The 23,961-nt window shown below is 47.4% G+C and overlaps 1 protein-coding gene across 11 annotated transcripts in view; it reads left to right on the top strand.

The window, feature by feature from the left end:
• The window catches only part of LOC105464931 (THADA armadillo repeat containing), a 356,256-nt gene extending 332,295 nt beyond the window's left edge, over positions 1–23,961 (top strand). For all 11 annotated transcript variants that reach the window (XM_071076636.1, XM_071076633.1, XM_011713068.3 and 8 more), the window contains 2 exons: positions 19,928–20,097; positions 21,138–23,961. In XM_071076636.1, coding sequence (XP_070932737.1) covers positions 19,928–20,097; positions 21,138–21,602 — 635 coding nt within the window. In that variant the 3' untranslated portion in view covers positions 21,603–23,961. The remainder of the gene's footprint in view (positions 1–19,927; positions 20,098–21,137) is intronic.

The following is a 23,961-nucleotide window of genomic DNA, read 5'->3' as shown; positions in this document are numbered from 1 at the left end:
GAATTGGTGGCTCAAAGTAGAACAGTAGATTGCATTTGGGGAGAGGTGGCTAGGGAGCATTGTTGAGCCTCGTGTCAGATCAGATTGACAAGGGCATTGGGGACTAGGAAGATGATCACAGGCGTGGGGAGTCCTGTATAATGTAGAACAATAGCCTGGGAGAGAGGGCAAGGTCAAGGATGTGGTCAGGATTGGGGGGCGTGGGTAGTTTCAGTGGAAAAGGTAGCAGGTTAAACAGTCGTGTTAGGAATATTAAAGAGGCCATATGATGTGGGAGCCATAGTGTATAGACTGTGGCTTAATCCCAAATCCTAAACTGTGTCTCTCTGTTATACCCCATTATAAAATAGGGCTCATGAAACCTACTTTAAAACGTCATTATAATTAATATATATGAAGTATGTATGATAGTGCCTTGTACATAAGTACCCACTAAACGTTCGCAATGATACTGATGTTCATTTCAAAGTGATGATAAAACTTAGAATTGGAGATCTTGAGTTGAAACAGTTCTAAATAATGACAAGTTCTCAGATGTCATTGGGAGTAGAGTAATTGGTTAACTGGGAGTTAATTAATTGGGAGTAGAGTAAAATCAGAGATGGGGAGTATTTGAATTGAAGAGGTTGAAGAATGGTGAAAGCAAATACTGGGAGGGGCATCTTTATGGATGTGGAAGTCCCAGATGGGGTGGCCATGACGCAGTCACTGAAGAAGACCAGGTCTCTAGCCAACAAGAATGGGGAGGTGGTTAGTATGGACTTCAAAAAAGAGATTGTGAGGGTAGCAGGGGGACTATCTAGGAGTGGCAGAAGGAGTGTGCTGTTCCGTCTAAGTCAGAGACTCAGGGACAGAAGGAACAGCCCTGACTGGAAAGTCAGGAGAATGGTAGCTTCTGCCAGGAGGAGGAAGAAACACGGAAAAGATAACATGTATGGAGAATTTGCTCACAATACAACAAATCTTAATTGAGGGTAACTATTTTTTCATAAGAACTTTTGAGAAAAACTATTCCCTGAACCTGAGGACACATCTAAAAAAGGCATGAGGATGGGGAAGGAGGTAGAAAGGACGTTTTGGAGTAGATTTCTGAGAAAGCCTGTTTCCTCACCATGATTGTAAGGTATGTGACATGAGACAAGCCGGCTCAGGCCTGTGGGCTGGTGCTAGGCATGCCCCAGCTGGACACAGCTCCCTGTGGCCCTGCCACATCTCCCACTCGGGAGTACACAGTCCCACAGTACCTTAGATTGCTGTATTTCCCAGACGGGTGCTCCACACGCTGACAGAGAGAGGAACCAGACCAGGTGAGCTGGGATTGGGGGCTTCTGCTTTTAGAGAGCAGAGAGCAACAAATGGGTTTAAAGGAGAGGAAACAGGACACCAGCACGCTTCGAGGCTGCCTTCTCTTCCAAGAGTGCTGCTCTGTAATGTAATTGTATTTGGACATTTTTTCCACATGATGTCAGGGTATAGCCTCCCTTAAAAGCCTTCATGAAAAAGCACAACTATAAAACAGACTCAGGCAGTGAAATGGAAACCAGACGAGTGGGTCTGTGTAATTTGGGTAAAGAGATTTCTCTTTGCAGCTTTGTGATCTGATCTGATCTCTGCTCTCTGCATAAAACTGTTTCACAGGATCCACTTACATTTGAGTCTTACCATGCAGGTGATTTCGGATGTGAAGTGTCTTGCTTTATTACCAGAAAGCAAGGGTTCCCTTCTCAGTGGCTGTGCAGACCACCCCTCTCAGGCTGCAACCTTTCTAGTCTTCTTGTCCTTGTGTGAGCCCAGGCCCCAGCAAACAGGGAAGGAGGCCTGACCCCTTTTTACTCTCGTTTTAACCCCTCTGTTCACCTTCATCTGTCTACCCCTCACCTCCCTTCTTAGGGTTAGTCTTTGGAGAATGCATCCTGGGGAGAAATATTCATTGAAGAGGCCCAATCCCTTTAAAGCAAATGGGCCCATTTTCTTGCCCATTCCATTTGCTTTAACGCCTCAGGCGCACAGAATTGAATTACCCATTGTCCTCTGTTCTTGACACACTCTCCCGCTCCATCCCCATGAAGGTCCTTTTATTTTATTTTATTTTATTTTATTTTATTTTATTGTACTGTATTTTATTTTATTTTTATAGAGAAAGAGTCTCACTCTGTTGCCCAGGCTGGTCTCTAACTCCTGGGCTTAAGGATCCTCTGACCTTGGCCTCCCAAAGTGCTGGGATTACAGGTGTGAGCCACCATGCCCAGCCCCTTTCTTTTTTCATGTTTATATTTTATTGAGATGAAATAAACCTAAAATAAAATTAACCATTTTAAAGTATACAGTTGCAGTAACATTTAGTACTTTTACAATAGTGTGCAGTCATTACCACTATCTAGTTCCAGAACAGTTTCATCACTCCCCTAAAAACCCTGTACCCATTAAGTAGTACCCCCAGCCCCTGGCTCCTGGCAACTACCAGTCTGCTTTCTATCTCTGACTTTTCCTATTATCATTGTTTCATATAAATGGATTTATACATGACCGTTTGTGCTTGGCTTTTTTCATTAGACATAATGTTTACAAGGTTCATCCATGCTGTAGCATGAATCAGCACTTTTAATTCTTCTTATGGCTGAGTAATATTCCATTGTATGGATCTACCACATTTTATTTATCCATTCATCCATTAATGGATGGACATTTGTGTTGTTTCCACCTCTTGGCTATTGTCAATAGTGCTGCTATGAACATTGATGTATAAGCTTTTGTTTGGGTACCTGCTTTCAGTTCTCTTGGGTATGTATCTAGGAGTGGAATTGTGGGTCACATGGTAATTCTTTGACTTATTGAGGAACTGGAGGTCCTTTCGTGATGGACATCCTCACCAGGTCGGCTCTGACAAGGAATAGCAGGCATGTTCCAACCTATCCCCACCTCCCGAGACAGTGAGAATTGGCACAATGTCATCATTCTGTTAGATCTGGAAATAAACTTAAGAAAAAAGAGTATGGTCACCACAGGGATGCTGGTAATCAGAAGACAGACAGCTTGGATGGGGGTGGGAAGGGGATGGGGTACTGAGAAGATTTAGGGTCACTTGAAAAGATTTGACTAAGGCCCAGGAAGAACTTAAGAAAAAGGGACTCAGCCACCCAGAATGAAGGAAATTTCAAGCCTAAAATACCCATGGCTGGTACAGCCAATCCACTAGTGATGAGGGAGGGATATAAGAGAGCTGTAAACTTATTTTTTCCTGCAACAAGGGGCAGGGAAGCCATGTAGAAAGAGTCTTTAATGTTAAGGATGTAGGACATTTGGGCCTTGTGGGAGCACTGAAGGCTTTTAGACTGAGACATAATCAGGTCAGAGTTGTCTTAGGTCACCCTGACCACAGGGAAGGGGAAAGCTTGGAGTCAAGACAAGACTGGAAGCAAGGAACCTGCTTAGAAGGCTACCGTCATTGGCCGGCCACAATGATTCACACCTATAACCCGACATTTCGGGAGGCCAAGGTGGGAAGAATGCTTGAGCCCAGGAGTTCAAGACCAGCCTGGACAACATGGCAAAAACCCTGTCTCTACAAAAAATGCAAAATTAGCTGGGTGTAGTGGCGTGTGCCTGCAGTCTCAGTTACTCAAGAGGCTGAGGTAGGAGGATCACTTGAGCCCAGGAGGTTGAGGCTGCAGTGAGCCATGATTGCACCACTGCACTCTGCCCAGCCTGGGCAACATAGTTAGACCCCATCTCAAAAAAAAAAAAAAAAAAGAAGGCTGCCGTTGTTCTGAGAGGAAGGGTGGTGAGGATAGACCAAGGAAGTGGCAGTGGGGATGGGGAGGAGACAAGTTTGAGAGGTGTTTAAAAGGGGGCACAGTTGTCAGGGCGGGTAGCTGTGGATACAGAGGTGAAGGCGGAGCATGAGATGCTACAAAAAAGAAAGGGTAAACCAGGAAGCAGCAGAGGAGGAAGCCTCAGCTCCAGAGAGCTCCAGAGCACTGCACACACTGCCGAGAGAGCCCAGTCATACTGGGAGTGAGGCCGAGTGTGGCGACAGGGAGGCTGTGGAGGTGGCCCAGGCCTCTCCTTATGAGTGAGGGCTGAGTATGGAGGAGACTTGCCTCCTTTTTCTTCCTTCAGATACAAAACTTTCAAAACAGATTCCGTGTGTTTTTATTTCAGCGTTTTTACCTGGAGGACACTGTGACTTTATGTAAATGCAAATTTCTAATCCGAATTATATGAACATTAATTCATTTCATCAAGAAATCATGTTCCATTGTAACTCCTACAGTCCAGTTTAATTCCTTTTTTTTTTTTTTTTTTTGAGACTGAGTCTGGCTCTGTCGCCCAGGCTGGAGTGCAGTGGCCGGATCTCAGCTCACTGCAAGCTCCGCCTCCCGGGTTTACGCCATTCTCCTGCCTCAGCCTCCGGAGTAGCTGGGACCACAGGCGCCCGCCACCTCGCCCGGCTAGTTTTTTGTATTTTTTAGTAGAGACGGGGTTTCACCGTGTTAGCCAGGATGGTCTCGATCTCCTGACCTTGTGATCCGCCCGTCTCAGCCTCCCAAAGTGCTGGGATTACAGGCTTGAGCCACCGTGCCCGGCTCAGTTTAATTCCTTTTAATCAATTTTCTATACTGAGCAAGTGTGGTGACTCACGCCTGTAATCCCAGCACTTTGGGAGGCTAAGGCGGGCTGATCACCTGAGGTCAGGAGTTCAAGACCAGCCTGGCCAACATGGCAAAACCCCATCTGTACTAAAAATACAAAAAAATTAGCCATGCATGGTGGTGCACGCCTGTAATCCCAACTACTCAGGAGGCTGAAGTGGGAGAATCACTTGACCCGCACTGAACCAAGATCGCACCTCTGCACTCCAGCCTGGGTGACAGAGCGAGACCCCGTCTCAAAATATATATATTTCTGTACAGAGCAGTGAAGGCATTTCCTAAAGTTCTCCTTTATTTTCTTAAATATCAACTCCTTTTTTGTTTTAAGATAGGGTTTTGCTCTGACGCCCAGACTGGAGTACAGCAGTATGGTCACAGCTTACTGCAGCCTTGAACTCTGAGGCTCCAGTGATCCTTCCGCCTCAGCTTCCCAAGTGGCAGGGACCACAAGCATGTACCACCACATTCAGCTAATTTTTAAATTTTTTGTAGACACAGGTTCTCATTACGTTGCCCAGGCTGGTCTTGAACTCCTGGGCTCAAGTGATCCTCCTATACCAGCTTCCCCAAAATGTTGGGATTACAGGCATGAGCCACTATGCCCAGCCTTTTGTTTGTTTGTTTTTGTTTTTTTGTTGTTGTTTTTGTTTTGTTTTTTGAGACGTAGTCTCCCTCTTGTCGCCCAGGCTGGAGTGCAGTGGCTCGATCTCGGCTCACTGCAAGCTCCGCCTCTCGGGTTTACGCCATTCTCCTGCCTCAGCCTCCTGAGTAGCTGGGACTACAGGCGCCCGCCACCTCGCCCGGCTAGTTTTTTTGTATTTTTTTAGTAGAGACGGTGTTTCACTGTGTTAGCCAGGATGGTCTCGATCTCCTGACCTCGTGATCCGCCCGTCTCGGCCTCCCAAAGTGCTGGGATTACAGGCTTGAGCCGCCGCACCCGGCCTTGTTTTTTTTTTTTGAGACAGTCTTGGTCTGTCACCCAGGCTAGAGTGCAGTGGTGTGATCTCGGCTCACTGCAGCCTCCGCCTCCTGGGTTCAAGTGATTCTTGTGCCTCAGCCTCCCGAGTAGCTGGGATTACAGGCACCCGCCACCACTCCCAACTAATTTTTACATTTTTAGTAGAGAGGGGGTTTCACCATGTTGGCAACTCCTGACCTCAGGTGATCTCCCAATCTCTGCCTCCCAAAGTCCTGGGATTACAGGAGGTGAGCCACTGCACCTGGCCATGCTCAGCCTTTAATAGTGATTTTATTTTTATTCAGCAATTTTAGTCAGTAGGACGTTTCATGCCCAGTTTTAGAACTTGTTTTATTTTTTGTGTTTGTTTCTACCAAGTCACAATTTCCCCCAGTCATTGTCTTGTTATTTGCGGTTTTCAGCATTACTAGCAAAATGACTCCTGGGGGTCGGTTATTGTGAATTTTTTTCATGTGCTGCCATTTTCAGTGTAGTCCGATTATCTTCACTAGTAACATTAACTGCAAAGTAGAAAACAGCCTGCCTCTTCCCAGAGTCCCTCCTCCCAACTTCTCCACCGAAGGCCTGGTGCTTAAAGGAAGGGAAGTTTTCTGGGCAGTAGACCCCTGGAGTCTTGAAACCCTTAAGACTCAGATGCTCCTCTTAGCAGGTAATTTAAATCCATCCTGCAACAGTTTGAGCTTTCCTCCTTTTTAGTTGGCCCAAAACCCAGAGTCTCGCTGCCCTCTAAGCTCTGAATTATTCTCTCTTCCTTGGCCTGTTCCTGAAAGGTTTTCTGTGGACCTCTCCCTTCTCTTGCCTGCCCTCCAGGCTTCTCCACACTCAGCGTCAGCCTAAGGCCATGTCAGTGGTGGCTTCCCATGCCTTTGGGAAGTGTCATCACTCCAGAAGACTGCTGGGGAGTGTTGGCCACAGGGGACAGATAGGAAAGACCTTGAGAGGGCTGGGAGTAAACTCCATTTCAAGATATAAAATTCCCAGAAACTTTGAAACCGCAGGCATTTTCATTTTGAACACTGTTTATAAATCTTAAAATCATGTTGTGAGTTTAAAAGTCATTTATACCTTGATTTGGTCATTGCATTACCATAAACTGTGTGTGTTCTATTTAGAGCTGTAAAAGCCTAGGGAGTGAGGTAGGCTGCCTAGTAAGGGAACTTTCTGGATTCTGGGTTTTTTGTTTTGTTTTGTTTTGTTTTTGTTTTTTTGAAACGGAGTCTCACTTTGTCACCCAGGCTGGAGTGCAGTGGCGCAATCTCAGTTCACTGCAACCTCCACCTCTCAGGTTCAAGCAGTTCTCCCGCCTCAGCCTCCTGAGTAGCTGGGACTACAGGCACCCATCGCCGTGCCTGGCTAATTTTTATATTTTTAGTAGAAACAGGGTTTCACCATGTTGGCCAGCTGGTCTCGAAATCCTGACCTCAAGTGATCCGCCTGCCTCAGCCTCCCAAAGTACTGGGATTACAGGCGTGAGCCACCGCGTCCAGCCTCTGGATTCCATATAAGACTGGGAGGCGGGCGCCTAGTAAGGGAACTTTCTGAATTCTGGATAAGACTGGGAGGCGGGCGCCTAGTAAGGGAACTTTCTGAATTCTAGATAAGGCTGGGAGGCGGGCGCCTAGTAAGGGAACTTTCTGAATTCTGGATAAGGCTGGGAGGCGGGCGCCTAGTAAGGGAACTTTCTGGATTCTGGATAAGGCTGGGAGGCGGGCGCCTAGTAAGGGAACTTTCTGGATTCTGGATAAGGCTGGGAGGCGGGCGCCTAGTAAGGGAACTTTCTGGATTCTGGATAAGGCTGGGAGGCGGGCGCCTAGTAAGGGAACTTTCTGGATTCTGGATAAGGCTGGGAGGCAGGTGCCTAGTAAGGGAACTTTCTGGATTCTGGATAAAGCTGGGAGGCAGTAGTATTAAAGTCCTCAGGAAAGAAACATTATCTTCTTGAGTTTTTCTGATTTTCAAATTCTAGTCTTCAGTTACACCTCAGGACCATCTGCACCACTACCACTCATATCCCACCAATGTGTTTTGGGAGCCAGGCAGTCCCCCGTCTTGAGCTCTGTGCAGTGTTTACAGTACCTCAACTGGGCATGTTTTCAAGGCTAGTACAGTGCCTTTTCCTCATGACAGCTCTGTTGAAGAACTCAGAAGGAGCCAGTCAGTCTTAGGAGCTCAGGCTGAGAAGAAATTTCTTAGAAAAGAAAGAAGTTCCCGGGTGTGGTGGCTCACGCCTGTAATCCCAGCACTTTGAGAAGCTGAGACGGGTAGATCACCTGAGGTCAGGAGTTCAAGACCAGCCTGACCAATATGGTGAAGCCCTGTCTCTACTAAAATTACAAAAATTAGCCGGACATGGTGGCATGTGCCTGCAGTCCCAGCTATTAGGGAGGCTGAGGCAGGAGAATCGCTGGAGGCGGAGGTTGCAGTGAGCCAAGATCATACCACTGCACTCCAGCCTGGGCGACAGAGTGAGACTCCATCTCAAAAAAAAAAAAAGAAGAAGAAAGAAAGAAGTTCCAGTAGTGAAATAAGCTAAAGAAAACTGAAGTGACTTCAAGGAAAAGAAAGAGAGAAGTTTCAAGATCCAGGCTGATCAGTGAGGAATGTGGAATGTGTCCTCAGAGCTGGTGAACTCTGCCCAGGCAGAGGAAGAGGAGACTGATGGAAGGCAGACCTAAAATTGCCCAGCACTTACCAGTCTGTGGAAGCCTCCCTCATTGGCTCATGACACAGGGTTAGGAAAGAAGAGCAGGGGTAGGGAGGAAAGAAGAGGGCTGGGTGCTGCCATGTCTAGGAGGAGTGCTCTGGGGTGAGTGGCCACACAGATAGGAATGAAGTGCAAGGCACTTACCACCTGGGCAGAGTTGGAGGCAATCGAACCCTCTGGGAGGCTCTGAAGAGTGAAACCATCAAGGAGCAGGCAGAGGGAGGGACTCACTGCTGTGGAGGGACTGGCTTTACACTTTTCACAGGAAGGGGGTGACACAGTTCAGGCCCCAAAGGAATCGTCACCAAATGCAAGAATGCCAAATGCAGGCCAAAATGGCTGGACAGGGCCCATTGCTTGCTCTGCTGTCCCTTCACACACCAGGGCCCCAAGGACTGGCCTTTATTACCTGCTTCAGAACAGCCACGAAGCCCACATGCACAGCCCGTGGGTGCCGTACCCTTTCCTGCTGAGCTCCGGAGATAGCCACAGGAAACAGGAGTGGCGTGCACACAAAACTGGGTATAATGGAAGCACCCTGGAGGGCTGGAAGCTGGTGGGACAGCTCCAGGCTGTAAGCCCCTTAGAGAACCAGGTCTTTTTCACAGATGGTATTTTCTCAGAGCAATATTTGTTTGAATCCATTCCTTATTTGTTGGTGTGGTTTGAAGTGAACAAATGCAAGTATTTTTCTAGGGTTCAAGCTGAGTGTACTGTTAACTGGCTATAATTTATCAGTCCCTTTTTGGTGAAGTGTGTCCCTACTGAATAAGAAGTGCACCCTTTTAACTTACTGAAATGCTTATTTTCATTCATATTGGCTGTATCCATTTTTTAAATTAGGGGAAAATTTTTATTTACCCAGTGATTTGAGGTCGGCCCACATTTTTAAAATCATAGTTATTTTAACTTTAAAAATAAAGATTTTTTGGAATGTATTGTTGATTAAAAATAATAATAAAGATTTTGAAATTATCTTTTCTTTAAAATGAAAACAAAGGATTTGCTAGGGTATTTCTGGTTTCATAAAAGGTCACCAGGAAACATGTTTACATCAGGGAGTCACAGGTTTTAAGCATATAACACTTCTGTGGAGTTTGTATTCTTTGGGAGCTGGACCTGCAGGTATTCTGGGGAACCCAGGCCATTTGTTCCATTTGAAAATAGCTAAAACATGAAGAAAAGGCAAATTCTTAAAATTGTAAAGGGTTTTCTGTCAAGTAGTTTTAAATTTTCAAATGATGGTGTTTTATCCCTTCCCTTCAGACCTGGAATCACATTTTCCCCTCAGGACAGAAAGGGCTCTGCGGCAAGCTGTGCCTGGGAAGGAGCTGCCTCTCACTTGTGGCCCCCTCTCTGCCCAGGAGCTGGTGAGGAGGGGTGAACTAGGGGATGCCTTTCAGAAAAAAGGATGTGAGGAGATGAGGCCCTCCGCATCTGCCCCAAATAGAGACCGGCGTACTAGACTGAGCACTTGCAGAGACGTTCACAGAGGGACTGCAGTTGTGTAAGATTGGAGGCAGGCCTACAGCAGGGCTTCTCATCCTTGGCACTGCGGACATTGATTGGGGTGGTAGGGCTGTCATGAACACTGTAGGATGTTGAGTAGCATCTCTAGCCCCTACCTACTACATGTCAGTAGCACCACCAACTCTGACTGTCACAACCAAAAATGTATCCAGACACTGGCAGATGTACCCTGGGAGCAATGTGCCCTCTGGCTGAGAGCCATGGGTGAAGGGAGGCAGTCATGATGTTGAGGCACCTACAGACAAGAGCAGTAGGAAGCCCTCCCCACCCCTCTGACTGAAAGGGAGACCCCAGGGATAGCGGAAGTCAGGGAGGAGGGGCTGCCTGGCAGGTGCCCTAGCCATGGGGGATGCAGCCACTGCTAGAATCTTCACAACTTTCTGGGGAGGGTCCAAGAAAGAAATACCACCCACTCTTCTCTATTCTACCCTCCAGTATACCAGTGCTCCCTTCACATTAGGAGAAGCCAGCTAGAAGCCCAGTGGCAAGGACACCTGGGTAAGGCAGTCTATGGAGATCAGCATCCTGGGGCACTGAGCAAGGTGGAGGAGAAGGGCAGGGAATGTAAAATGGAAAATAATCAGTCTGTTCATCCATCCATCCATTTATTCAGTACTTATGAGCAGCGTAGCAAAGTGGTCAAGAATGTAGGTGCTGGGCTGGGCACAGTGGCTCACACCTGTAGTCCCAGTACTTTGGGAGGCCAAGGTAGGTGGATCACTTGACCTCACGAGTTCAAGACCAGCCTAGGCAATACAGTGAAACCCCGTCTCTACCAAAAATACAAAAATTAGCCAAGCATGATGGTGTGCCTATAGTCCTAGCTACTTGGGAGGCTAAGATGGGAAGATGGCTTGACCTGGGAGACAGAGGTTGTAGTGAACTGAGACCACACCACTGCACTCCAGCCTGGGTGGCAGAGCCAGACCCTGTCTCCAAAGGAAAAAACAAAGAAAAAAGAATATAGGTGCTGGAGTGCTGGAGTCAGATAAGCCTGGATTTTTATCTGGCCCTACCACTTGCAACCTATATCCTATATGATCTTGAACAAGTTGTTTATCTAAATCTCAGTCACCTTGAGTATAAAATGGCAACAATAATTCTATCTACCTAGACCTTATTCTTGCAATCTTGGATTTTTTCCCATTGACCTTGAGTATAAAATGGCAACAATAATTCTATCTACCTAGACCTTATTCTTGCAATCTTGGATTTTTCCCCAATGGGAAAATGCAAGTCACAAGTAAATTGCATAGTATAAGACCACAATCAAGTGTAAGCGGGTGGTATCTGGGCAGTACCCAGTGTTGTTTTTATAGACAATCCTAGGAAAGGAAAGACACGGGGTTCAGCATGGAGTGCCCCCCTCAGCATCTGTGAACACCTTGAGCACTGTGCAGATACAGCAGAGAAAGAGGCTCCAGTGGGCTGAGCAACACCTCAGGATCTGCGTTGTGTCCTGAGGGACAGGACGGCAGGCTAAGTGAAAAGGAGGAAGAAGGGATCCCAGAGCAGGGAATGCTGAGTGAATCAAAGCCGAGAGAGTGAGAGGGAGGGGAAGGCCCAGATAGCAGTGTGGGGAGATAGCAGTGTGGGGAGATAGCAGTGTGGGGAGATAGCAGTGTGGGGAGATAGCAGTGTGGGGTGATAGCAGTGTGGGGAGATAGCAGTGTGGGGAGATAGCAGTGTGGGGAGACCACTGAGAAGAGGTTTGGTTGAGAGACTCAGTGTTCTCTTCTGTAAAAGTAAGGGGAGGGCCTGGGGCCAGCTGCCTTCTTCAGTACCATTACATAGGGCTCACCAACTCACCTGTCCACAGAGACCACGCAAGTGAGCACACGTGTGAAAGGGGCGCGATGGGAGGCAGTAGGGCAGTCCCAGGCTGGAAGCAGCCGCCTTCTGTAGGCGTAGCCACCGCTCTGCTCCAGCAGCCGCTGCCATTTTCTAATGCAGGCCTAGAGACAGCAGAGTCTGATTTTCCGAATTTTCAAAAGATAATAGAAATTTGGATCTTTTTGAGAATTGTCCTGATGTTTTTTAAATCCATGTGAGCTGTACTAAACGGTCCCTTTGCACCCCTGTCCAGACACTGCTAATGGGTCCAGATGGGTGCAAAGGGATTGTTGAGTACAGTTTAGCTGAGACAACTCAGCTTAGAACCCGAGTTGTGTGTGTTTGGATTCTGCCTCTGCATATATACTTTAAACAGTAGGCGCTAAGACTTAAAACAAAAAGGATGCCAGGCAAAGTAGCTCACACCAGTAATCCTAGCACCTTGGGAGGCCTAGGTGGGTGGATCACTTGAGACCACTCAAGACCAACCTGGGCCACATGGCAAAACCCCGTCTCTACAAAAAATACAAAAAGTAGCGGGACATGGTAGTTTGTGCCTGTAGTCTCAGCCACCTGGGAGGCTGAGGTGGGAGGACCACTTGAGCCTGGGAGGTTGCTGCAGTGAGCTGTGATGGGGCCACTGTGCCCTAGCCTGGGCGACAGAGTGAGACCCTGTCGCAAAAAAATAAACATAAAAAAAAGGAGGAGGAGGAAGAGGGGTCCACTTGGACCCAGTGAAGTCTGAGTTCCCCCCAGACTTAATACCATGGTCAGGTAGGGTGTTGGGGGAAGGGACGGCTGTGGACGAGGGCAGAGACAGGGCAGAGAGAGGGTGGGCCATAGTCCTGGGGTTGCACACAGCCCTGGCACTTGGCCCAGTGCATGCTGGGACTAGGGCTGCCCTTGAGAGCTCTGGTGAGCACATTTGGTTCTTCTTTGATGAAATTTTTTAAATTTTCAGATAAAGAACAGAGACTATTAACCATAAACACCCATGTTCTCCAACCCAGACTTCCTACTGGGTTCTTTGAAGCTGGGGTGACGACCCCCCTCCATTTCCTAGAACACTGACCTTCCTCTGGGCCATTTGTCTCCAGTAGGGGTCAGCTGGGAGCTCTTGATTGGTGGTAAAGGTTGAAATGATGGCATTTGATAGCATGGCCCTGAATGTACTCACAGAGTGCCCTGCCTGGAATCCTAGCTCTGAGCCTGGGCTCTGATGGCCCTGGTGGGTGGAGAGCCCTGGCTAGTCTCGGAGTAGAGGGTAAGGGGAGGCAGGGGACAGAGAGGCTTCTGGCAGCCCTAGGAAATGTTGAGTGGCAGAGTCAGCCGAACTGAGCTTGTTTTTCATGACTAATTAAAGTTCAGGCTTTTCCCCTGCTAAGTGGAAGTGAAGACGACCATGGAGAAGACTAGAAATAATGAGGTTATCTGGGAACAGCCTCATGAAACCTGAACGTATTTTTGCTCAGAAAAAAGAAAGTGCAGTAACACTCACTCCGTCAGACGCTGCCTTTGCTGCCCAGGCCACCCCAGCCTGTCTGGCCTCACCTTCAGTCCTCCCTTCAGCACGCAGCTTGTCTCCCTGCAGCCCAAGCTCAGGCTCCTCCCTCCCTCCCGGTTATGTGTGTCCTCTCACCCACCCTGCTTGGCCCCTCTGTGAAGCCTCCACCCCCTTCCACATTTGTTTTTCCTTTCTGTCCTTTGGTTACCCCCACTCATGATATAATTGGTCTGTGTCACACACCGTCTTCAACTGTTTCCTCACACGTCGTGTGGGTCAGCTTGCCTCTGACAACTCTTCACTCTCTAAGAGAAGGGACTGGGTGGTTTTCTTCATGTTTCACACAGTGTTCTCCACACACAGGTGATCAATAAATACTTGTGGATAGATAAAATACCAGATTGACGGGTGAATGGGTGAGTGGGTGGATGGATGGTGAATTGGTTGGATGGCAGGGCCACCCAACACCTTGGCCAGTCCCCTAAAGCTGAGGGATTTTTCAGATGCCTGAAGGAGGATGTTCCAGAGCTAGGGGCAGGGAGAATTCAACCCGTCGCCATTTGCACAGCACTTATTGTGCTGATTGCCCTCTCTTGAGAAGGACTAGAAGGCAGACTTGACCAATGGCCTTACTCTGGAAGGCATCTCCCCCATAATACTTTAAAATCAGACCATGGGCTTTTTAATCCGTGGTCTGAAATAGTTTTCAGGGTTGGCACCTGGAAAACATCCACTTTGACATCTTTCTTTCAGTCAGTAGTTGAAAGCAACTTCAAAGCCTGTGACTTATGAGTCTACCTGCCTAGAAATTAATAATCACTTCAATCACTTCACATAGTGGGGGGAATCAGAGGCTGAGATTTGTGGTGGAGCCAGCACACTGTGCGAGGCCTGAGTCTTCACCTCTAACCCTGCTGGACGGTGGGGGATGCAGGGGCGGCGCCCTTCATGGAGGCAGAGAAGCAGCACCAGGGAGTATCGGCACATAACAGGGTTTCTGATAGCTAGGCATCTGCCTCGGATGGGGAGCCCTGATGAGGCTGGGGCAGTAGCAAGGTGAAGGCTATACTGCAGCAGCCCTGAAGCCTCTGGTTTGCTTCCTCTGCAATCCCAGTGAGTTATCCCCTCACAGGGATGGAAGGCACCAGATTAACCAATTCTAAGTGCTGATCCATTGCATTTCCAACATGATTCCCAATGACCGCATGTGAATCCCACTTGTGTAGGCCTACCACAGACATGAATGTGTACCAGCAAACCTCACCCATATGAAGCATTCCAGGAAGATTCTAGGGCATATTTCATCTTGCCCTAGCAGTGTAGCTGGTGGGAGGAAGAGCCTCGGAGATTATTTATTCCCCATATTGACATCTTCCTCCCACCAACTCCCAGCTCCCACGGCTCTTGGCATGTGGACCACTCCACTGAGCACCTGATGTCCCTGCTATTGCCTGGGTGTTTGTCTACCTTCCCACCTAGACCTCCTGCTTCTTCGTTCCCTTTTGTAGCTGATTACTGTTCCACTGTATGAATTTATAACCACATTTTATTTATCCATTTATTAGCTGATGGACATTTGGGTTACTTCCACATCTTGGCTCTTATGAACAAGGCTGCTATGAATGTTTATGTACAAGTTTTTGTGTGGATGTGTCTTTTTCTCTCTCTTAGATACATTCCTAGGAGTGCAGTTGTTGGGTCATAGGGTTCATCTTTTGAGGAGAACTGCAAGACTGTTTTCCAAAGTGGCTACGCCATTTTACACTCCCACAAAAAATGTATGAGGGTTCCAGTTTCTCCACATCTTTGCCAAAACTTAACTTTTTTCTTTTTTATTATAGTCATGCCAGTGGGTGTGAAGTGGAATATGACTGGGGTTTTGATTTGCATTTTCCTGATGGTTAATGATGCTAAGCATCTTTTCATGTGTTTATTATTACTGAGTGTTAAGAGTTCTTTATGTAGTTTAGATATAGTCCCTTATCAGAGATAGGATTTGTTCATATTTTCTCCCTTTCTGTGAATTATCCTTTCACTTTCTTTTTGGTGTTACTTTGAAGCACAAAAGTTTTTCATTTTGACAAAGCCCAGTCTTCCTTCCCTCCCTCCCTCCTTTTTTTTTTTTTTTTTTTTGAGATGGAATCTCGCTTTGTCACCCAGGCTGGAGTGCAGTGGTGTGATCTCGGCTCACTGCAACCTCCACCTCCCGGGTTCAAGCAACTCTCCTGCCTCAGCCTCCCGAGTAGCTGGGACTACAGGTGTCCACCACCACGCCTAGCTAATTTTTGTATTTTTAGTAGAGATGGGGTTTCACCCTATTTGGTCAGGCTGGTCTTGAACTCCTGACCTCAGGTGATCCACCCACCTCAGCCTCCCAAAGTGCTGGGATTACAGGCATAAGCCACAGTGCCCAGTCTGACAAAGCCCAGTTTTTCTAATGTTGCTTGTGTTTTTGATGTCATATCTAAGAAATAGTTGCCTAATTCAAGGTCATACAGATTTACTTCTGTCTTCTATGAGTTTTCTAAGGCCGGGCGCAGTAGCTCAAGGCCAAGCGTGGTGGCTCACACCTGTAATCCCAGCACTTTGGGAGGCCAAGACAGGTGGATTATGAGGTCAGGAGTTCAAGACCAGCCTGGCCAAGATGGTGAAACCCTGTCTCTACTAAAAATATAAAAAATGTAGCCAGGCACAGTTGCAGGCATCTGTAATCCCAGCTACTCGGGGAGGCTGAGGCAGGAAAATTGCTTGAACCTGGGCAGCAGAGGTTGCAGTGAGCTGAGATCTGCACTCCAGCCTGGGTGACAGACAGACTCGGTCTCAAAAAAAAAAAAAAAAAAAAAAAAATGAAATGAGTTTTCTAGTTTTAGCTCTTACATTTAGATCTTTGGTACATTTTAATTTTTATGTGTTGTGTGAGGTAAGGGTCCAACTTCATTCTTTCGCAGGTGTATATCCAGTTGTCCCAGGATTACTGGTTGAAAAGACTTTTTTCCCCGTTATTTTGGTACCCTTGTCAAAAATCATTTGACCATAAATGTGAGGGTGTGTTTGTGGATTCTCAGTCTGTTGATTTGTGTAATCTGCCCTTGCTATTCTGTTGATCTATATGTCTGTTCTTATGCCAGTAGCGCACTGTCTTTATTCCTATAGCTTTGTAGTAAGTTTTGAAATCAGGAAGTGTGAGTCCTCCAATTTTGTTTTCTTTTTCAAGATTGTTTTGGATACACAGCAGATTCTTTTTTTTTTTTTTTTTTTTTTTGGTAGCAACAGGGTCTTGTCTCAAGTGATCCTTCCACCTCAGCCTCCCAAAATTTGGGGATTACAGGTGTGAGCCACTGAGCCCAGCCTCTCAGCAGATTCTTAAAATACACTTGTTGATTGGCTGCTTGTTTTCTTGTTTCCTTGATGGACTGGCCAGACTGTGAGAGCCTAGCTGGCCTGCACGCTTAAGTGACAAATTCCTCTCCCTACTGCAGCCTCCCTTCATAAGGCATTTGGCCAGTAGAGATCTAGGCAGTTCTGGCGGAGCTGCCTTAGTCCAGGGCAAGGTAGTAAAAGAGAATTTGGCAGGTTGCAGCTGGCTCCCCAAGCAGGAGATCTAAATCCAACTCATCCTTCCCCCACCCTCCCCAAAACATCTCAGCATTCCTTCCTCTTCTGTCCTTGCCTTGCAGGCTTGGAGCCTGGGTAGTTAGAGCTCTATCTAGACTCACTTCTGGCCACATCACACCAGCTCTTCCCATGTGCCTGTCATCCCACCACTCTCCTGCCCCTTCCTAACCATGATTCATGGCAAAATCCTGCAGGATAGAAGCTATCTGTCCTGTCAGGTGGGGCTAGTGCAGCAGCCTGGCCTTCCTTGGTGGCATCTTTGGTCACCCCCATAGGTTCTTTATGGACTCAACAGGAATGTCACGTGAGCTGCAGGTACTGATTTTGCTGATGGATGATGAAATTTTTTTCTTCCCTGTTGGGCTTTCAGTCCTTGCCTTAAGGAGACCATAAAAGAAGTGGTGGGAGGCCAGGTGCAGTGGCTCACGCGTGTAATCCCAGCACTTTGGGAGGCCGAGGGGGGCAGATCACTTGAGGTCAGGAATTCGAGACCAGCCTGACCAACATGGAGAAACCCCGTCTCTAGTAAAAATATAAAATTAGCCGGCCGTGGTGGCAGGCACCTGTAATCCCAGCTACTCATGAGGTTGAGGCAGGAGAATCGCTTGAACTCGGGAGGCAGAGGTTGCAGTGAGCTGAGATCCTGCCACTGCACTGTAGCCTGGGCAGTAGAGCAAGACTCAGTCTCAAAAAAAAAAGAGTGATAAACCCACTGGGTGCAGTAACTCATGCGTGTAATCTCAGCACTTTGGTAGGCTGAGGTGGTTAGATCACTTGATCTCCAGGAGTTCAAGACCAGCCTGGACAACGTGGTAAAACCCTGTCTCTACAAAAAAAAAAAAAAAAAAAAAAATACACAAAAATTAGCCTGGTATAGTGGCACATGCTTATAGTCACAGATACTCGGGAGGCTGAGGTGGGAGGATCACCTGAGCCCAGGAAGGTCAAGGCTGCAATAAGCTGTGATTGTGCCACTGTACTCCAGCCTGGGTGACAGAGTGAGACCCTGTCTCAAAAAAAAAAAAAATGATAAAACCAAGTCTGACTTCTTCATCTCCATTGCCTTCCTGCAGGGTAGGGGGCAGTCTGTGCACTGGAGATACTTAGCCCAGCACCACAGCTACCTGCAAACTTGGACCAGTTATCTAACCTTCATGAACGCAGTCTCCTTGTTGGCTAAATAGGGATACTTCCCTTATAGGATGGCAGAATGGCAGGAGCAATTAAGAATTCAGTAGGAGCAAAATGTTCATTATCATTGGTAACACTAGTTACCATTTACTGAATGTTTTCTTTGTGCCATTCTCTATGTTAGTGTTCAGATTAGGTCAGATGGAATAAAGGAGGAGATCTCATGATCTCCAGCCATAAGCAAGTATGTGCTGAGCATCTGCTCTGTATTGAATCCTATGCTGGTCCTCATGTGGGTTTTTGTTTGGGGGGTTTGAAAAAGGCCACCTGTGTGGGGTGCAGGGGAGCATCAGGAAGAGCAGCTAATGGATGCTGGGCTTAATAACTAGGTGATGGGTTGATCTGTGCAGCAAACCACCATGGTACATGTTTATCTATGTAACAAACCTGCACGTCCTACACATGTATCCCAGAACTCTAAAAGTTGAAGGGGCCAGGTGCGGTGGCTCACACCTGTAATCCGAGCACTTTGGAAGGCTGAGGTGGGTAGATCACTTGAGGTCAGGAGTTTAGACCAGCCGGGCCAACATGGTGAAATCCTGTCTCTACAAAAAATACAAAAATTAGCTGGGCAAAAACAGAAAAAATTAGCTGGGTGTGGTGGCACGCACCTGTAGTCCCAGCTGCTTGGGGGCTGAGGCAGGTTCAAGAATTGCTTGAACCCGGGAGGTAGAGGTTACAGTGAGCCAATATCACGCCACTCTACTCCAGTCTGGGCGACAGACTCTGTCTCAATCAATCAATAAAAGTTGAAGGGAAAAAAGAAAGAAAAAGGCCATTTAATTATCCCCTCTCTATACAGATTCTCAGGCAATTGAGAACTGCACAAAGGAGTTAGGTAGAGGTAAAAATAGAGATTGTATTATAGGTAGAGGTCCAGCCAACACATGGCTCAGACCCACAGCCAAAGGGCAGCAAAATAGGAGCCAAATGCAGCCCACCACCTACTTTTTACAGCCCGTGAGCTATCAGTGGTTTTTTTTTTGTTTTTTTGTTTTTTTGTTTTTTTGAGACGGAGTCTTGCTCTGTCACCCAGGCTGGAGTGCAGTGGCCGGATCTCAGCTCACTGCAAGCTCCGCCTCCCGGGTTTACACCGTTCTCCTGCCTCAGCCTCCCGAGTAGCTGGGACTACAGGCGCCCGCCACCTCGCCCGGCTAGTTTTTTTGTATTTTTTAGTAGAGACGGGGTTTCACCGTGTTAGCCGGGATCGTCTCTCGATCTCCTGGCCTCGTGATCCGCCCGTCTCGGCCTCCCAAAGTGCTGGGATTACAGGCTTGAGCCACCGCGCCCGGCCATACATTTTTAATTGGTTGAAAAAAATAATATTTTGTGACACATGAAATTCAAATTTCAGTGTCCATAAAGTTTTATTGGAACACAGCCACAACCATTTGTTTACAAATTGTCTATGGCTGCTTTCAGCTGAGTTGAGGAGGTATAGGCCTGCAAAGTCTAAAATATTGACTCTCTGGCCCTTTAAGGAAAAGCTTGACAATGCCCTATTCTAGGATGTGTCTTGCACCCAGGAGATCTGCTTTCCAAGGAAAGGGCAAACCAGTCAAATCCAGGCAGATGTGCAGAGGAGACACCGGACGGGGAAGCCTTCCTGATCCTTCCGGTGATACTGGAGGAGCTGAGGGGAGATAACTCTCTAATCCTACAGATGGGACTGCTTCTGTCCACACTGAGTTAGGGGGCATGGAAACAGTGGGTTCAGGCCTATGACTTATTCTAACAGTATAGATAGCAGGATTCAGAAGGTGATTAATAGTCTCCAGTGAGCCCACCATACCAGCTTCCCTGCCAGGCTGGTGGCAGCGATTTTACCTGAGGCCTTTCATGTTCCCAGGGTCCTGCAGGCTGCCCTGGGCCGGCCCTGAGCAGTATATTCATTGCTTACCTTTCTCCTGTCTCTGCAGAGTTTGCCTTCTGCCAGGTGGATGCCTCCATCGCTCTGGCCCTGGCCCTGGCCGTCCTGTGTGATCTGCTCCAGCAGTGGAACCAGCTGGCCCCTGGACTGCCCATCCTGCTGGGATGGCTGTTGGGAGACGGTGATGACCTCGTGGTCTGTGTGGAGAGCATGCATCAGGTGATCCCGGGGTGTCAGGGGAGTGGGAAGCAGGGTTGGAGTGTCCTAAACCCACGGGATGCAGCACCTACAGCCTCAGCTGGGCTTGTTCGTGCTGACACACAGAGCAGTAACCACTAGGAAAGCCACCCACCGGGTGCTGCCGAGGGCACAGGGACACTCTCAGGCTGACTTCTGGGCTGCTGATGCTCAGCCTCCAGATTAGCCAGGGGAGAGAACTCGCAAAGAAGCCCCTGCATGCGGAGAGTTTAATTATGGAGACTGCTTGTTAGTCGGTATTGGAGTTAGCCTGGAGCTTCCCAAAGTTAGGTCTGAGGGTGAAGCATTTTCAGAGAATTAGGATCTTTGCTGGGAACTTCCTGCTTGAAAAAAACTATTACTAGCCCCCTCCAGAGTGGGTGCAATCACAGATAGGGAAACTGAGGACAAAGACAAGCAGCAAAAGCCTCCTGAGAACTAAAATTGATCGCCACCAGTATCTGACTTAGCTGACCTTCTAAGAATGGCATCCCCAGCAGGCCAAGGGTTCAAAAAGCATTGTCCCTGTTTATGAGAAATTTGGAGACATGGTAAGTGTCTGATAAAATGACCTTGAGAATCATGGTGTTATAGAAACAGGACGCAGCCTAGTGTCCTCTGTTTGGAGATTCCTTCTCTGGCCTGCTGCAGAGATGACCTTTCCTCCCTCCTCTCCAATTTCCAGCTGCACCTTAAGCTCCCTTGTTGAAGTCCCCTTTTCAGCATCCATCCCCTAGAGTATCTTGACTTTGCACCACAAACACATCTTTATCAAGGTCATGTTAAGTCTGGGGAAAAAATTCCTCTCTGCTGGAGAAATACAGTGAGTAAAAATAGAAGGTGACCTTCAAGGCTGCAAGTGGTGTGTGTCCATGGGTGTTGACAGGCGAGAGTGCGCCCTCTGTCCGGTGGGGGAGGGGACATGACACCCTTCTTGTACCTGGCAGGGTACTGCTTGATCTGGACTGGGGCTTGTCACCATTCCCTGTAAGACTGACTTTTGGCTTTTTCATCTGATTTAGGTGGAAGACGACTACCTGTTTGAAAAAGCAGAAGTCAACTTTTGGGCCGAGACCCTGATCTTTGTGAAATACCTCTGCAAGCACCTTTTCTGTCTCCTCTCCAAGTCTGGCTGGCGTCTTCCAAGCCCTGAGATGCTCTGTCACCTTCAAAGGATGGTGTCAGAACAGTGCCGCCTCCTGTCTCAGCTCTTCAGAGAGCTTCCACCAGCTGCAGAATTTGTGAAGACGGTGGAGTTCACAAGACTACGCATTCAAGAGGAAAGGACTTTGGCTTGCTTGAAGCTGCTGGCCTTTTTGGAAGGAAAGGAAGGGGAAGACACCCTAGTTCTCAGTGTTTGGGACTCTTCTGCAGAAGCGAGGCGGTTAACTCTTCCAAGAACAGAGCAGCATGTTGAAGAAAATTTGGGGGATTGGGATGGGGGTATGTGTGGATTTTTCCTCACAAATCTGCAGGAAACATGTTGAACATATATTCAAAAATGTTATCCCATTCATGCCTCCCCTAGTTCTGTGAGTCTGGTCGTCTGTCACTCCTCACAGAGAAACTGTTCTTCAGTTCACTCATTCAGGGCAGCCTACTTTATTGCTGCTACTGTAGGAAGTGAGGCGACTCTGCTGCAGATTTCCTCTGTCCCCAGGTGCAGGCCACCTGCAGGCCTGAATGAGCCTTTTTCATCCCCCAGGGCCTCTAATGCCCTGCCATAGCCTCCCTACATTCTCTGTGAAGGGACTACACAGAGTTGGATTTTAGCACACACACATGACCCCTCCCCCTCCCCTGTTCTGGCTTTATGTAGGGGCTGGATGAGTTGGCAAACAGCCCATTTGGTCTGATTCATAAATTTTGTTCCATTTTAGCAAAGCAGAAATATGTTCCAAATGTTGGATCCTAGGAGAATTCAGGATCAACCTTGCACAAATAATTTATTTTTATTGTCTGCATGTGTAAGTCCTGCAGTGACCTACACATTCCATCTTAATTATTCAAAGAGCCATTGAGCACTCCCCCACCCCCAAAAAAGTATGCTTATGCTAGGAAACCTGATTTTGCCACCCAGTGAAAGTATATCCATGCTCTTAGCTGTGAGGAGGAACCTGGGGAAAGGAGAGGCAGAGAAAATGACTTATTCTATGCCTACATTGTTTACCTATCACTTGGTGGCAGTAACAAGATTCTCACTTAAGATGCCATTAAACACATTTATCAGCCGGGCACGGTGGCTCACGCCTGTAATCCCAGCGCTTTGTGAGGCTGAGGCAGGCAGATCATGAGGTCTGGAGTTCAAGACCAGCCTGACCAACATAGTGAAACCCCATCTCTACCAAAAATACAAAAATTAGCCAGGAGTGGTGGTGCGCACCTGTAATCCCAGCCACTGAGAAGGCTGAGGCAGGAGAAACACTTGAACCCAGGAGGTGGAGGTTGCAGTGAGCCGAGATCACACCACTGCACTCCAACCTGCACGACAGAGCGAGACTCCGTCACACACACACACACACATACTGCACTCCAGCCTGGGCGACAGAGTGAGACTCCGTCACACACACACACACTCCAGCCTGCGTGACAGAGCGAGACTCTGACACACACACCCCCTTTGCAGTGATTTTAATCTAGAAACCTTAATGATTTTCTGCCTTTTCAAGCCCAGCCCAGCCCTCTTCCTCACACACCCGGCAGGTGGCGCTCTTGCATACGTTTTGCTTCTGGTCCAGTTTTTCATTGGCTCACCATTTTTTATTTATAATTTCAGAGTGTTACCCACTAACAGTTATCTTGAGAATCATAGCTTTGGATGGGTCGTAGCCTCATCCGCATCCATTTTTCATCCTACTGATCTGAAAAAACATTTCAATCATAGTATATAAAGTTGCTCCAGATTTTAGGGTCTGTAAAAAAAAAAAAAAAAAACCTAAATACTCAGGTGAATGATCACTTAGAGTAATTTATTGATGTTTCAGAGTCTGAAGGGGCGGGTTAGAAGAGAGTGAGTTTACAATCATTTTCTGCTGCAGAAAAGCTCATATTTCAAATGTAGCTCATCTCTCTTTGAGAGATACATTTAACACTAAAAATGCAGCTGTAAGCCAGGCATGGTGGTGCACACTTGTAATCCCAGCTACTCAGGAGGCTGAGGTGGGAGGATCGCCCAGGAGTTCATGCCTGTGAAAGACCACTGCACTCCAGCCTGAGTAACACAGCAAGACCCCATCACTAAAAGAAAGGAATTTAAGAACAAAAAAGCAGCCATACTGGAAGTATAGGAAAGGGGCTTTGTAAGAGGCAGGAAAGAAGTTAACTCAGTGTCCAAAGTTTTGTCCTAAAGAGAACAGGAAATTCCCTGGGTGGTTTTGCAACCATTCGGCCCCAAATGTGGTTTCTGTGATCCTGAATTAATTACCTAGTTAGGCAGCTGTGTAGCCCACACCTGAGGGAAAGTTGCCAACCTAACACTTTTTGTTCTAAGACCTAGCTGGTGAGACGTGAGGGACTTGGTAACATAAATGTGGTGATAACCACAGAAGAAGAATTATGAAACTGGCCCAACAAAGCCCAGCTCAATGGAAATGGCCAGCACTTCTTTTTTCCTCCATTTAAAATGAAAAGCAGCTACATTATACATTTTATACTAGCAGGTACTCTGTACACAGCATGTCCCATAATATGTCCACATGTTATCTCCAGAATCCTAATCTGCAAAGTGGGTGTTCTCACAGCTCTTGACTGGGACTCACCCCAGATTTGGACGTTGATTCAAACAGATGTTTCCATTGGTTCTGTATCTGAAATCTTGTTACTAACCTAATAAAAGTGCCTAGGGAA

The sequence above is a fragment of the Macaca nemestrina genome, chromosome 13 (assembly GCF_043159975.1).
Source record: "Macaca nemestrina isolate mMacNem1 chromosome 13, mMacNem.hap1, whole genome shotgun sequence".
Classification (NCBI taxonomy): domain Eukaryota; kingdom Metazoa; phylum Chordata; class Mammalia; order Primates; family Cercopithecidae; genus Macaca; species Macaca nemestrina.
The sequence above is the reverse complement of the archived record's forward strand: the minus strand, read 5'-3'. Positions and strand labels throughout refer to the sequence as shown.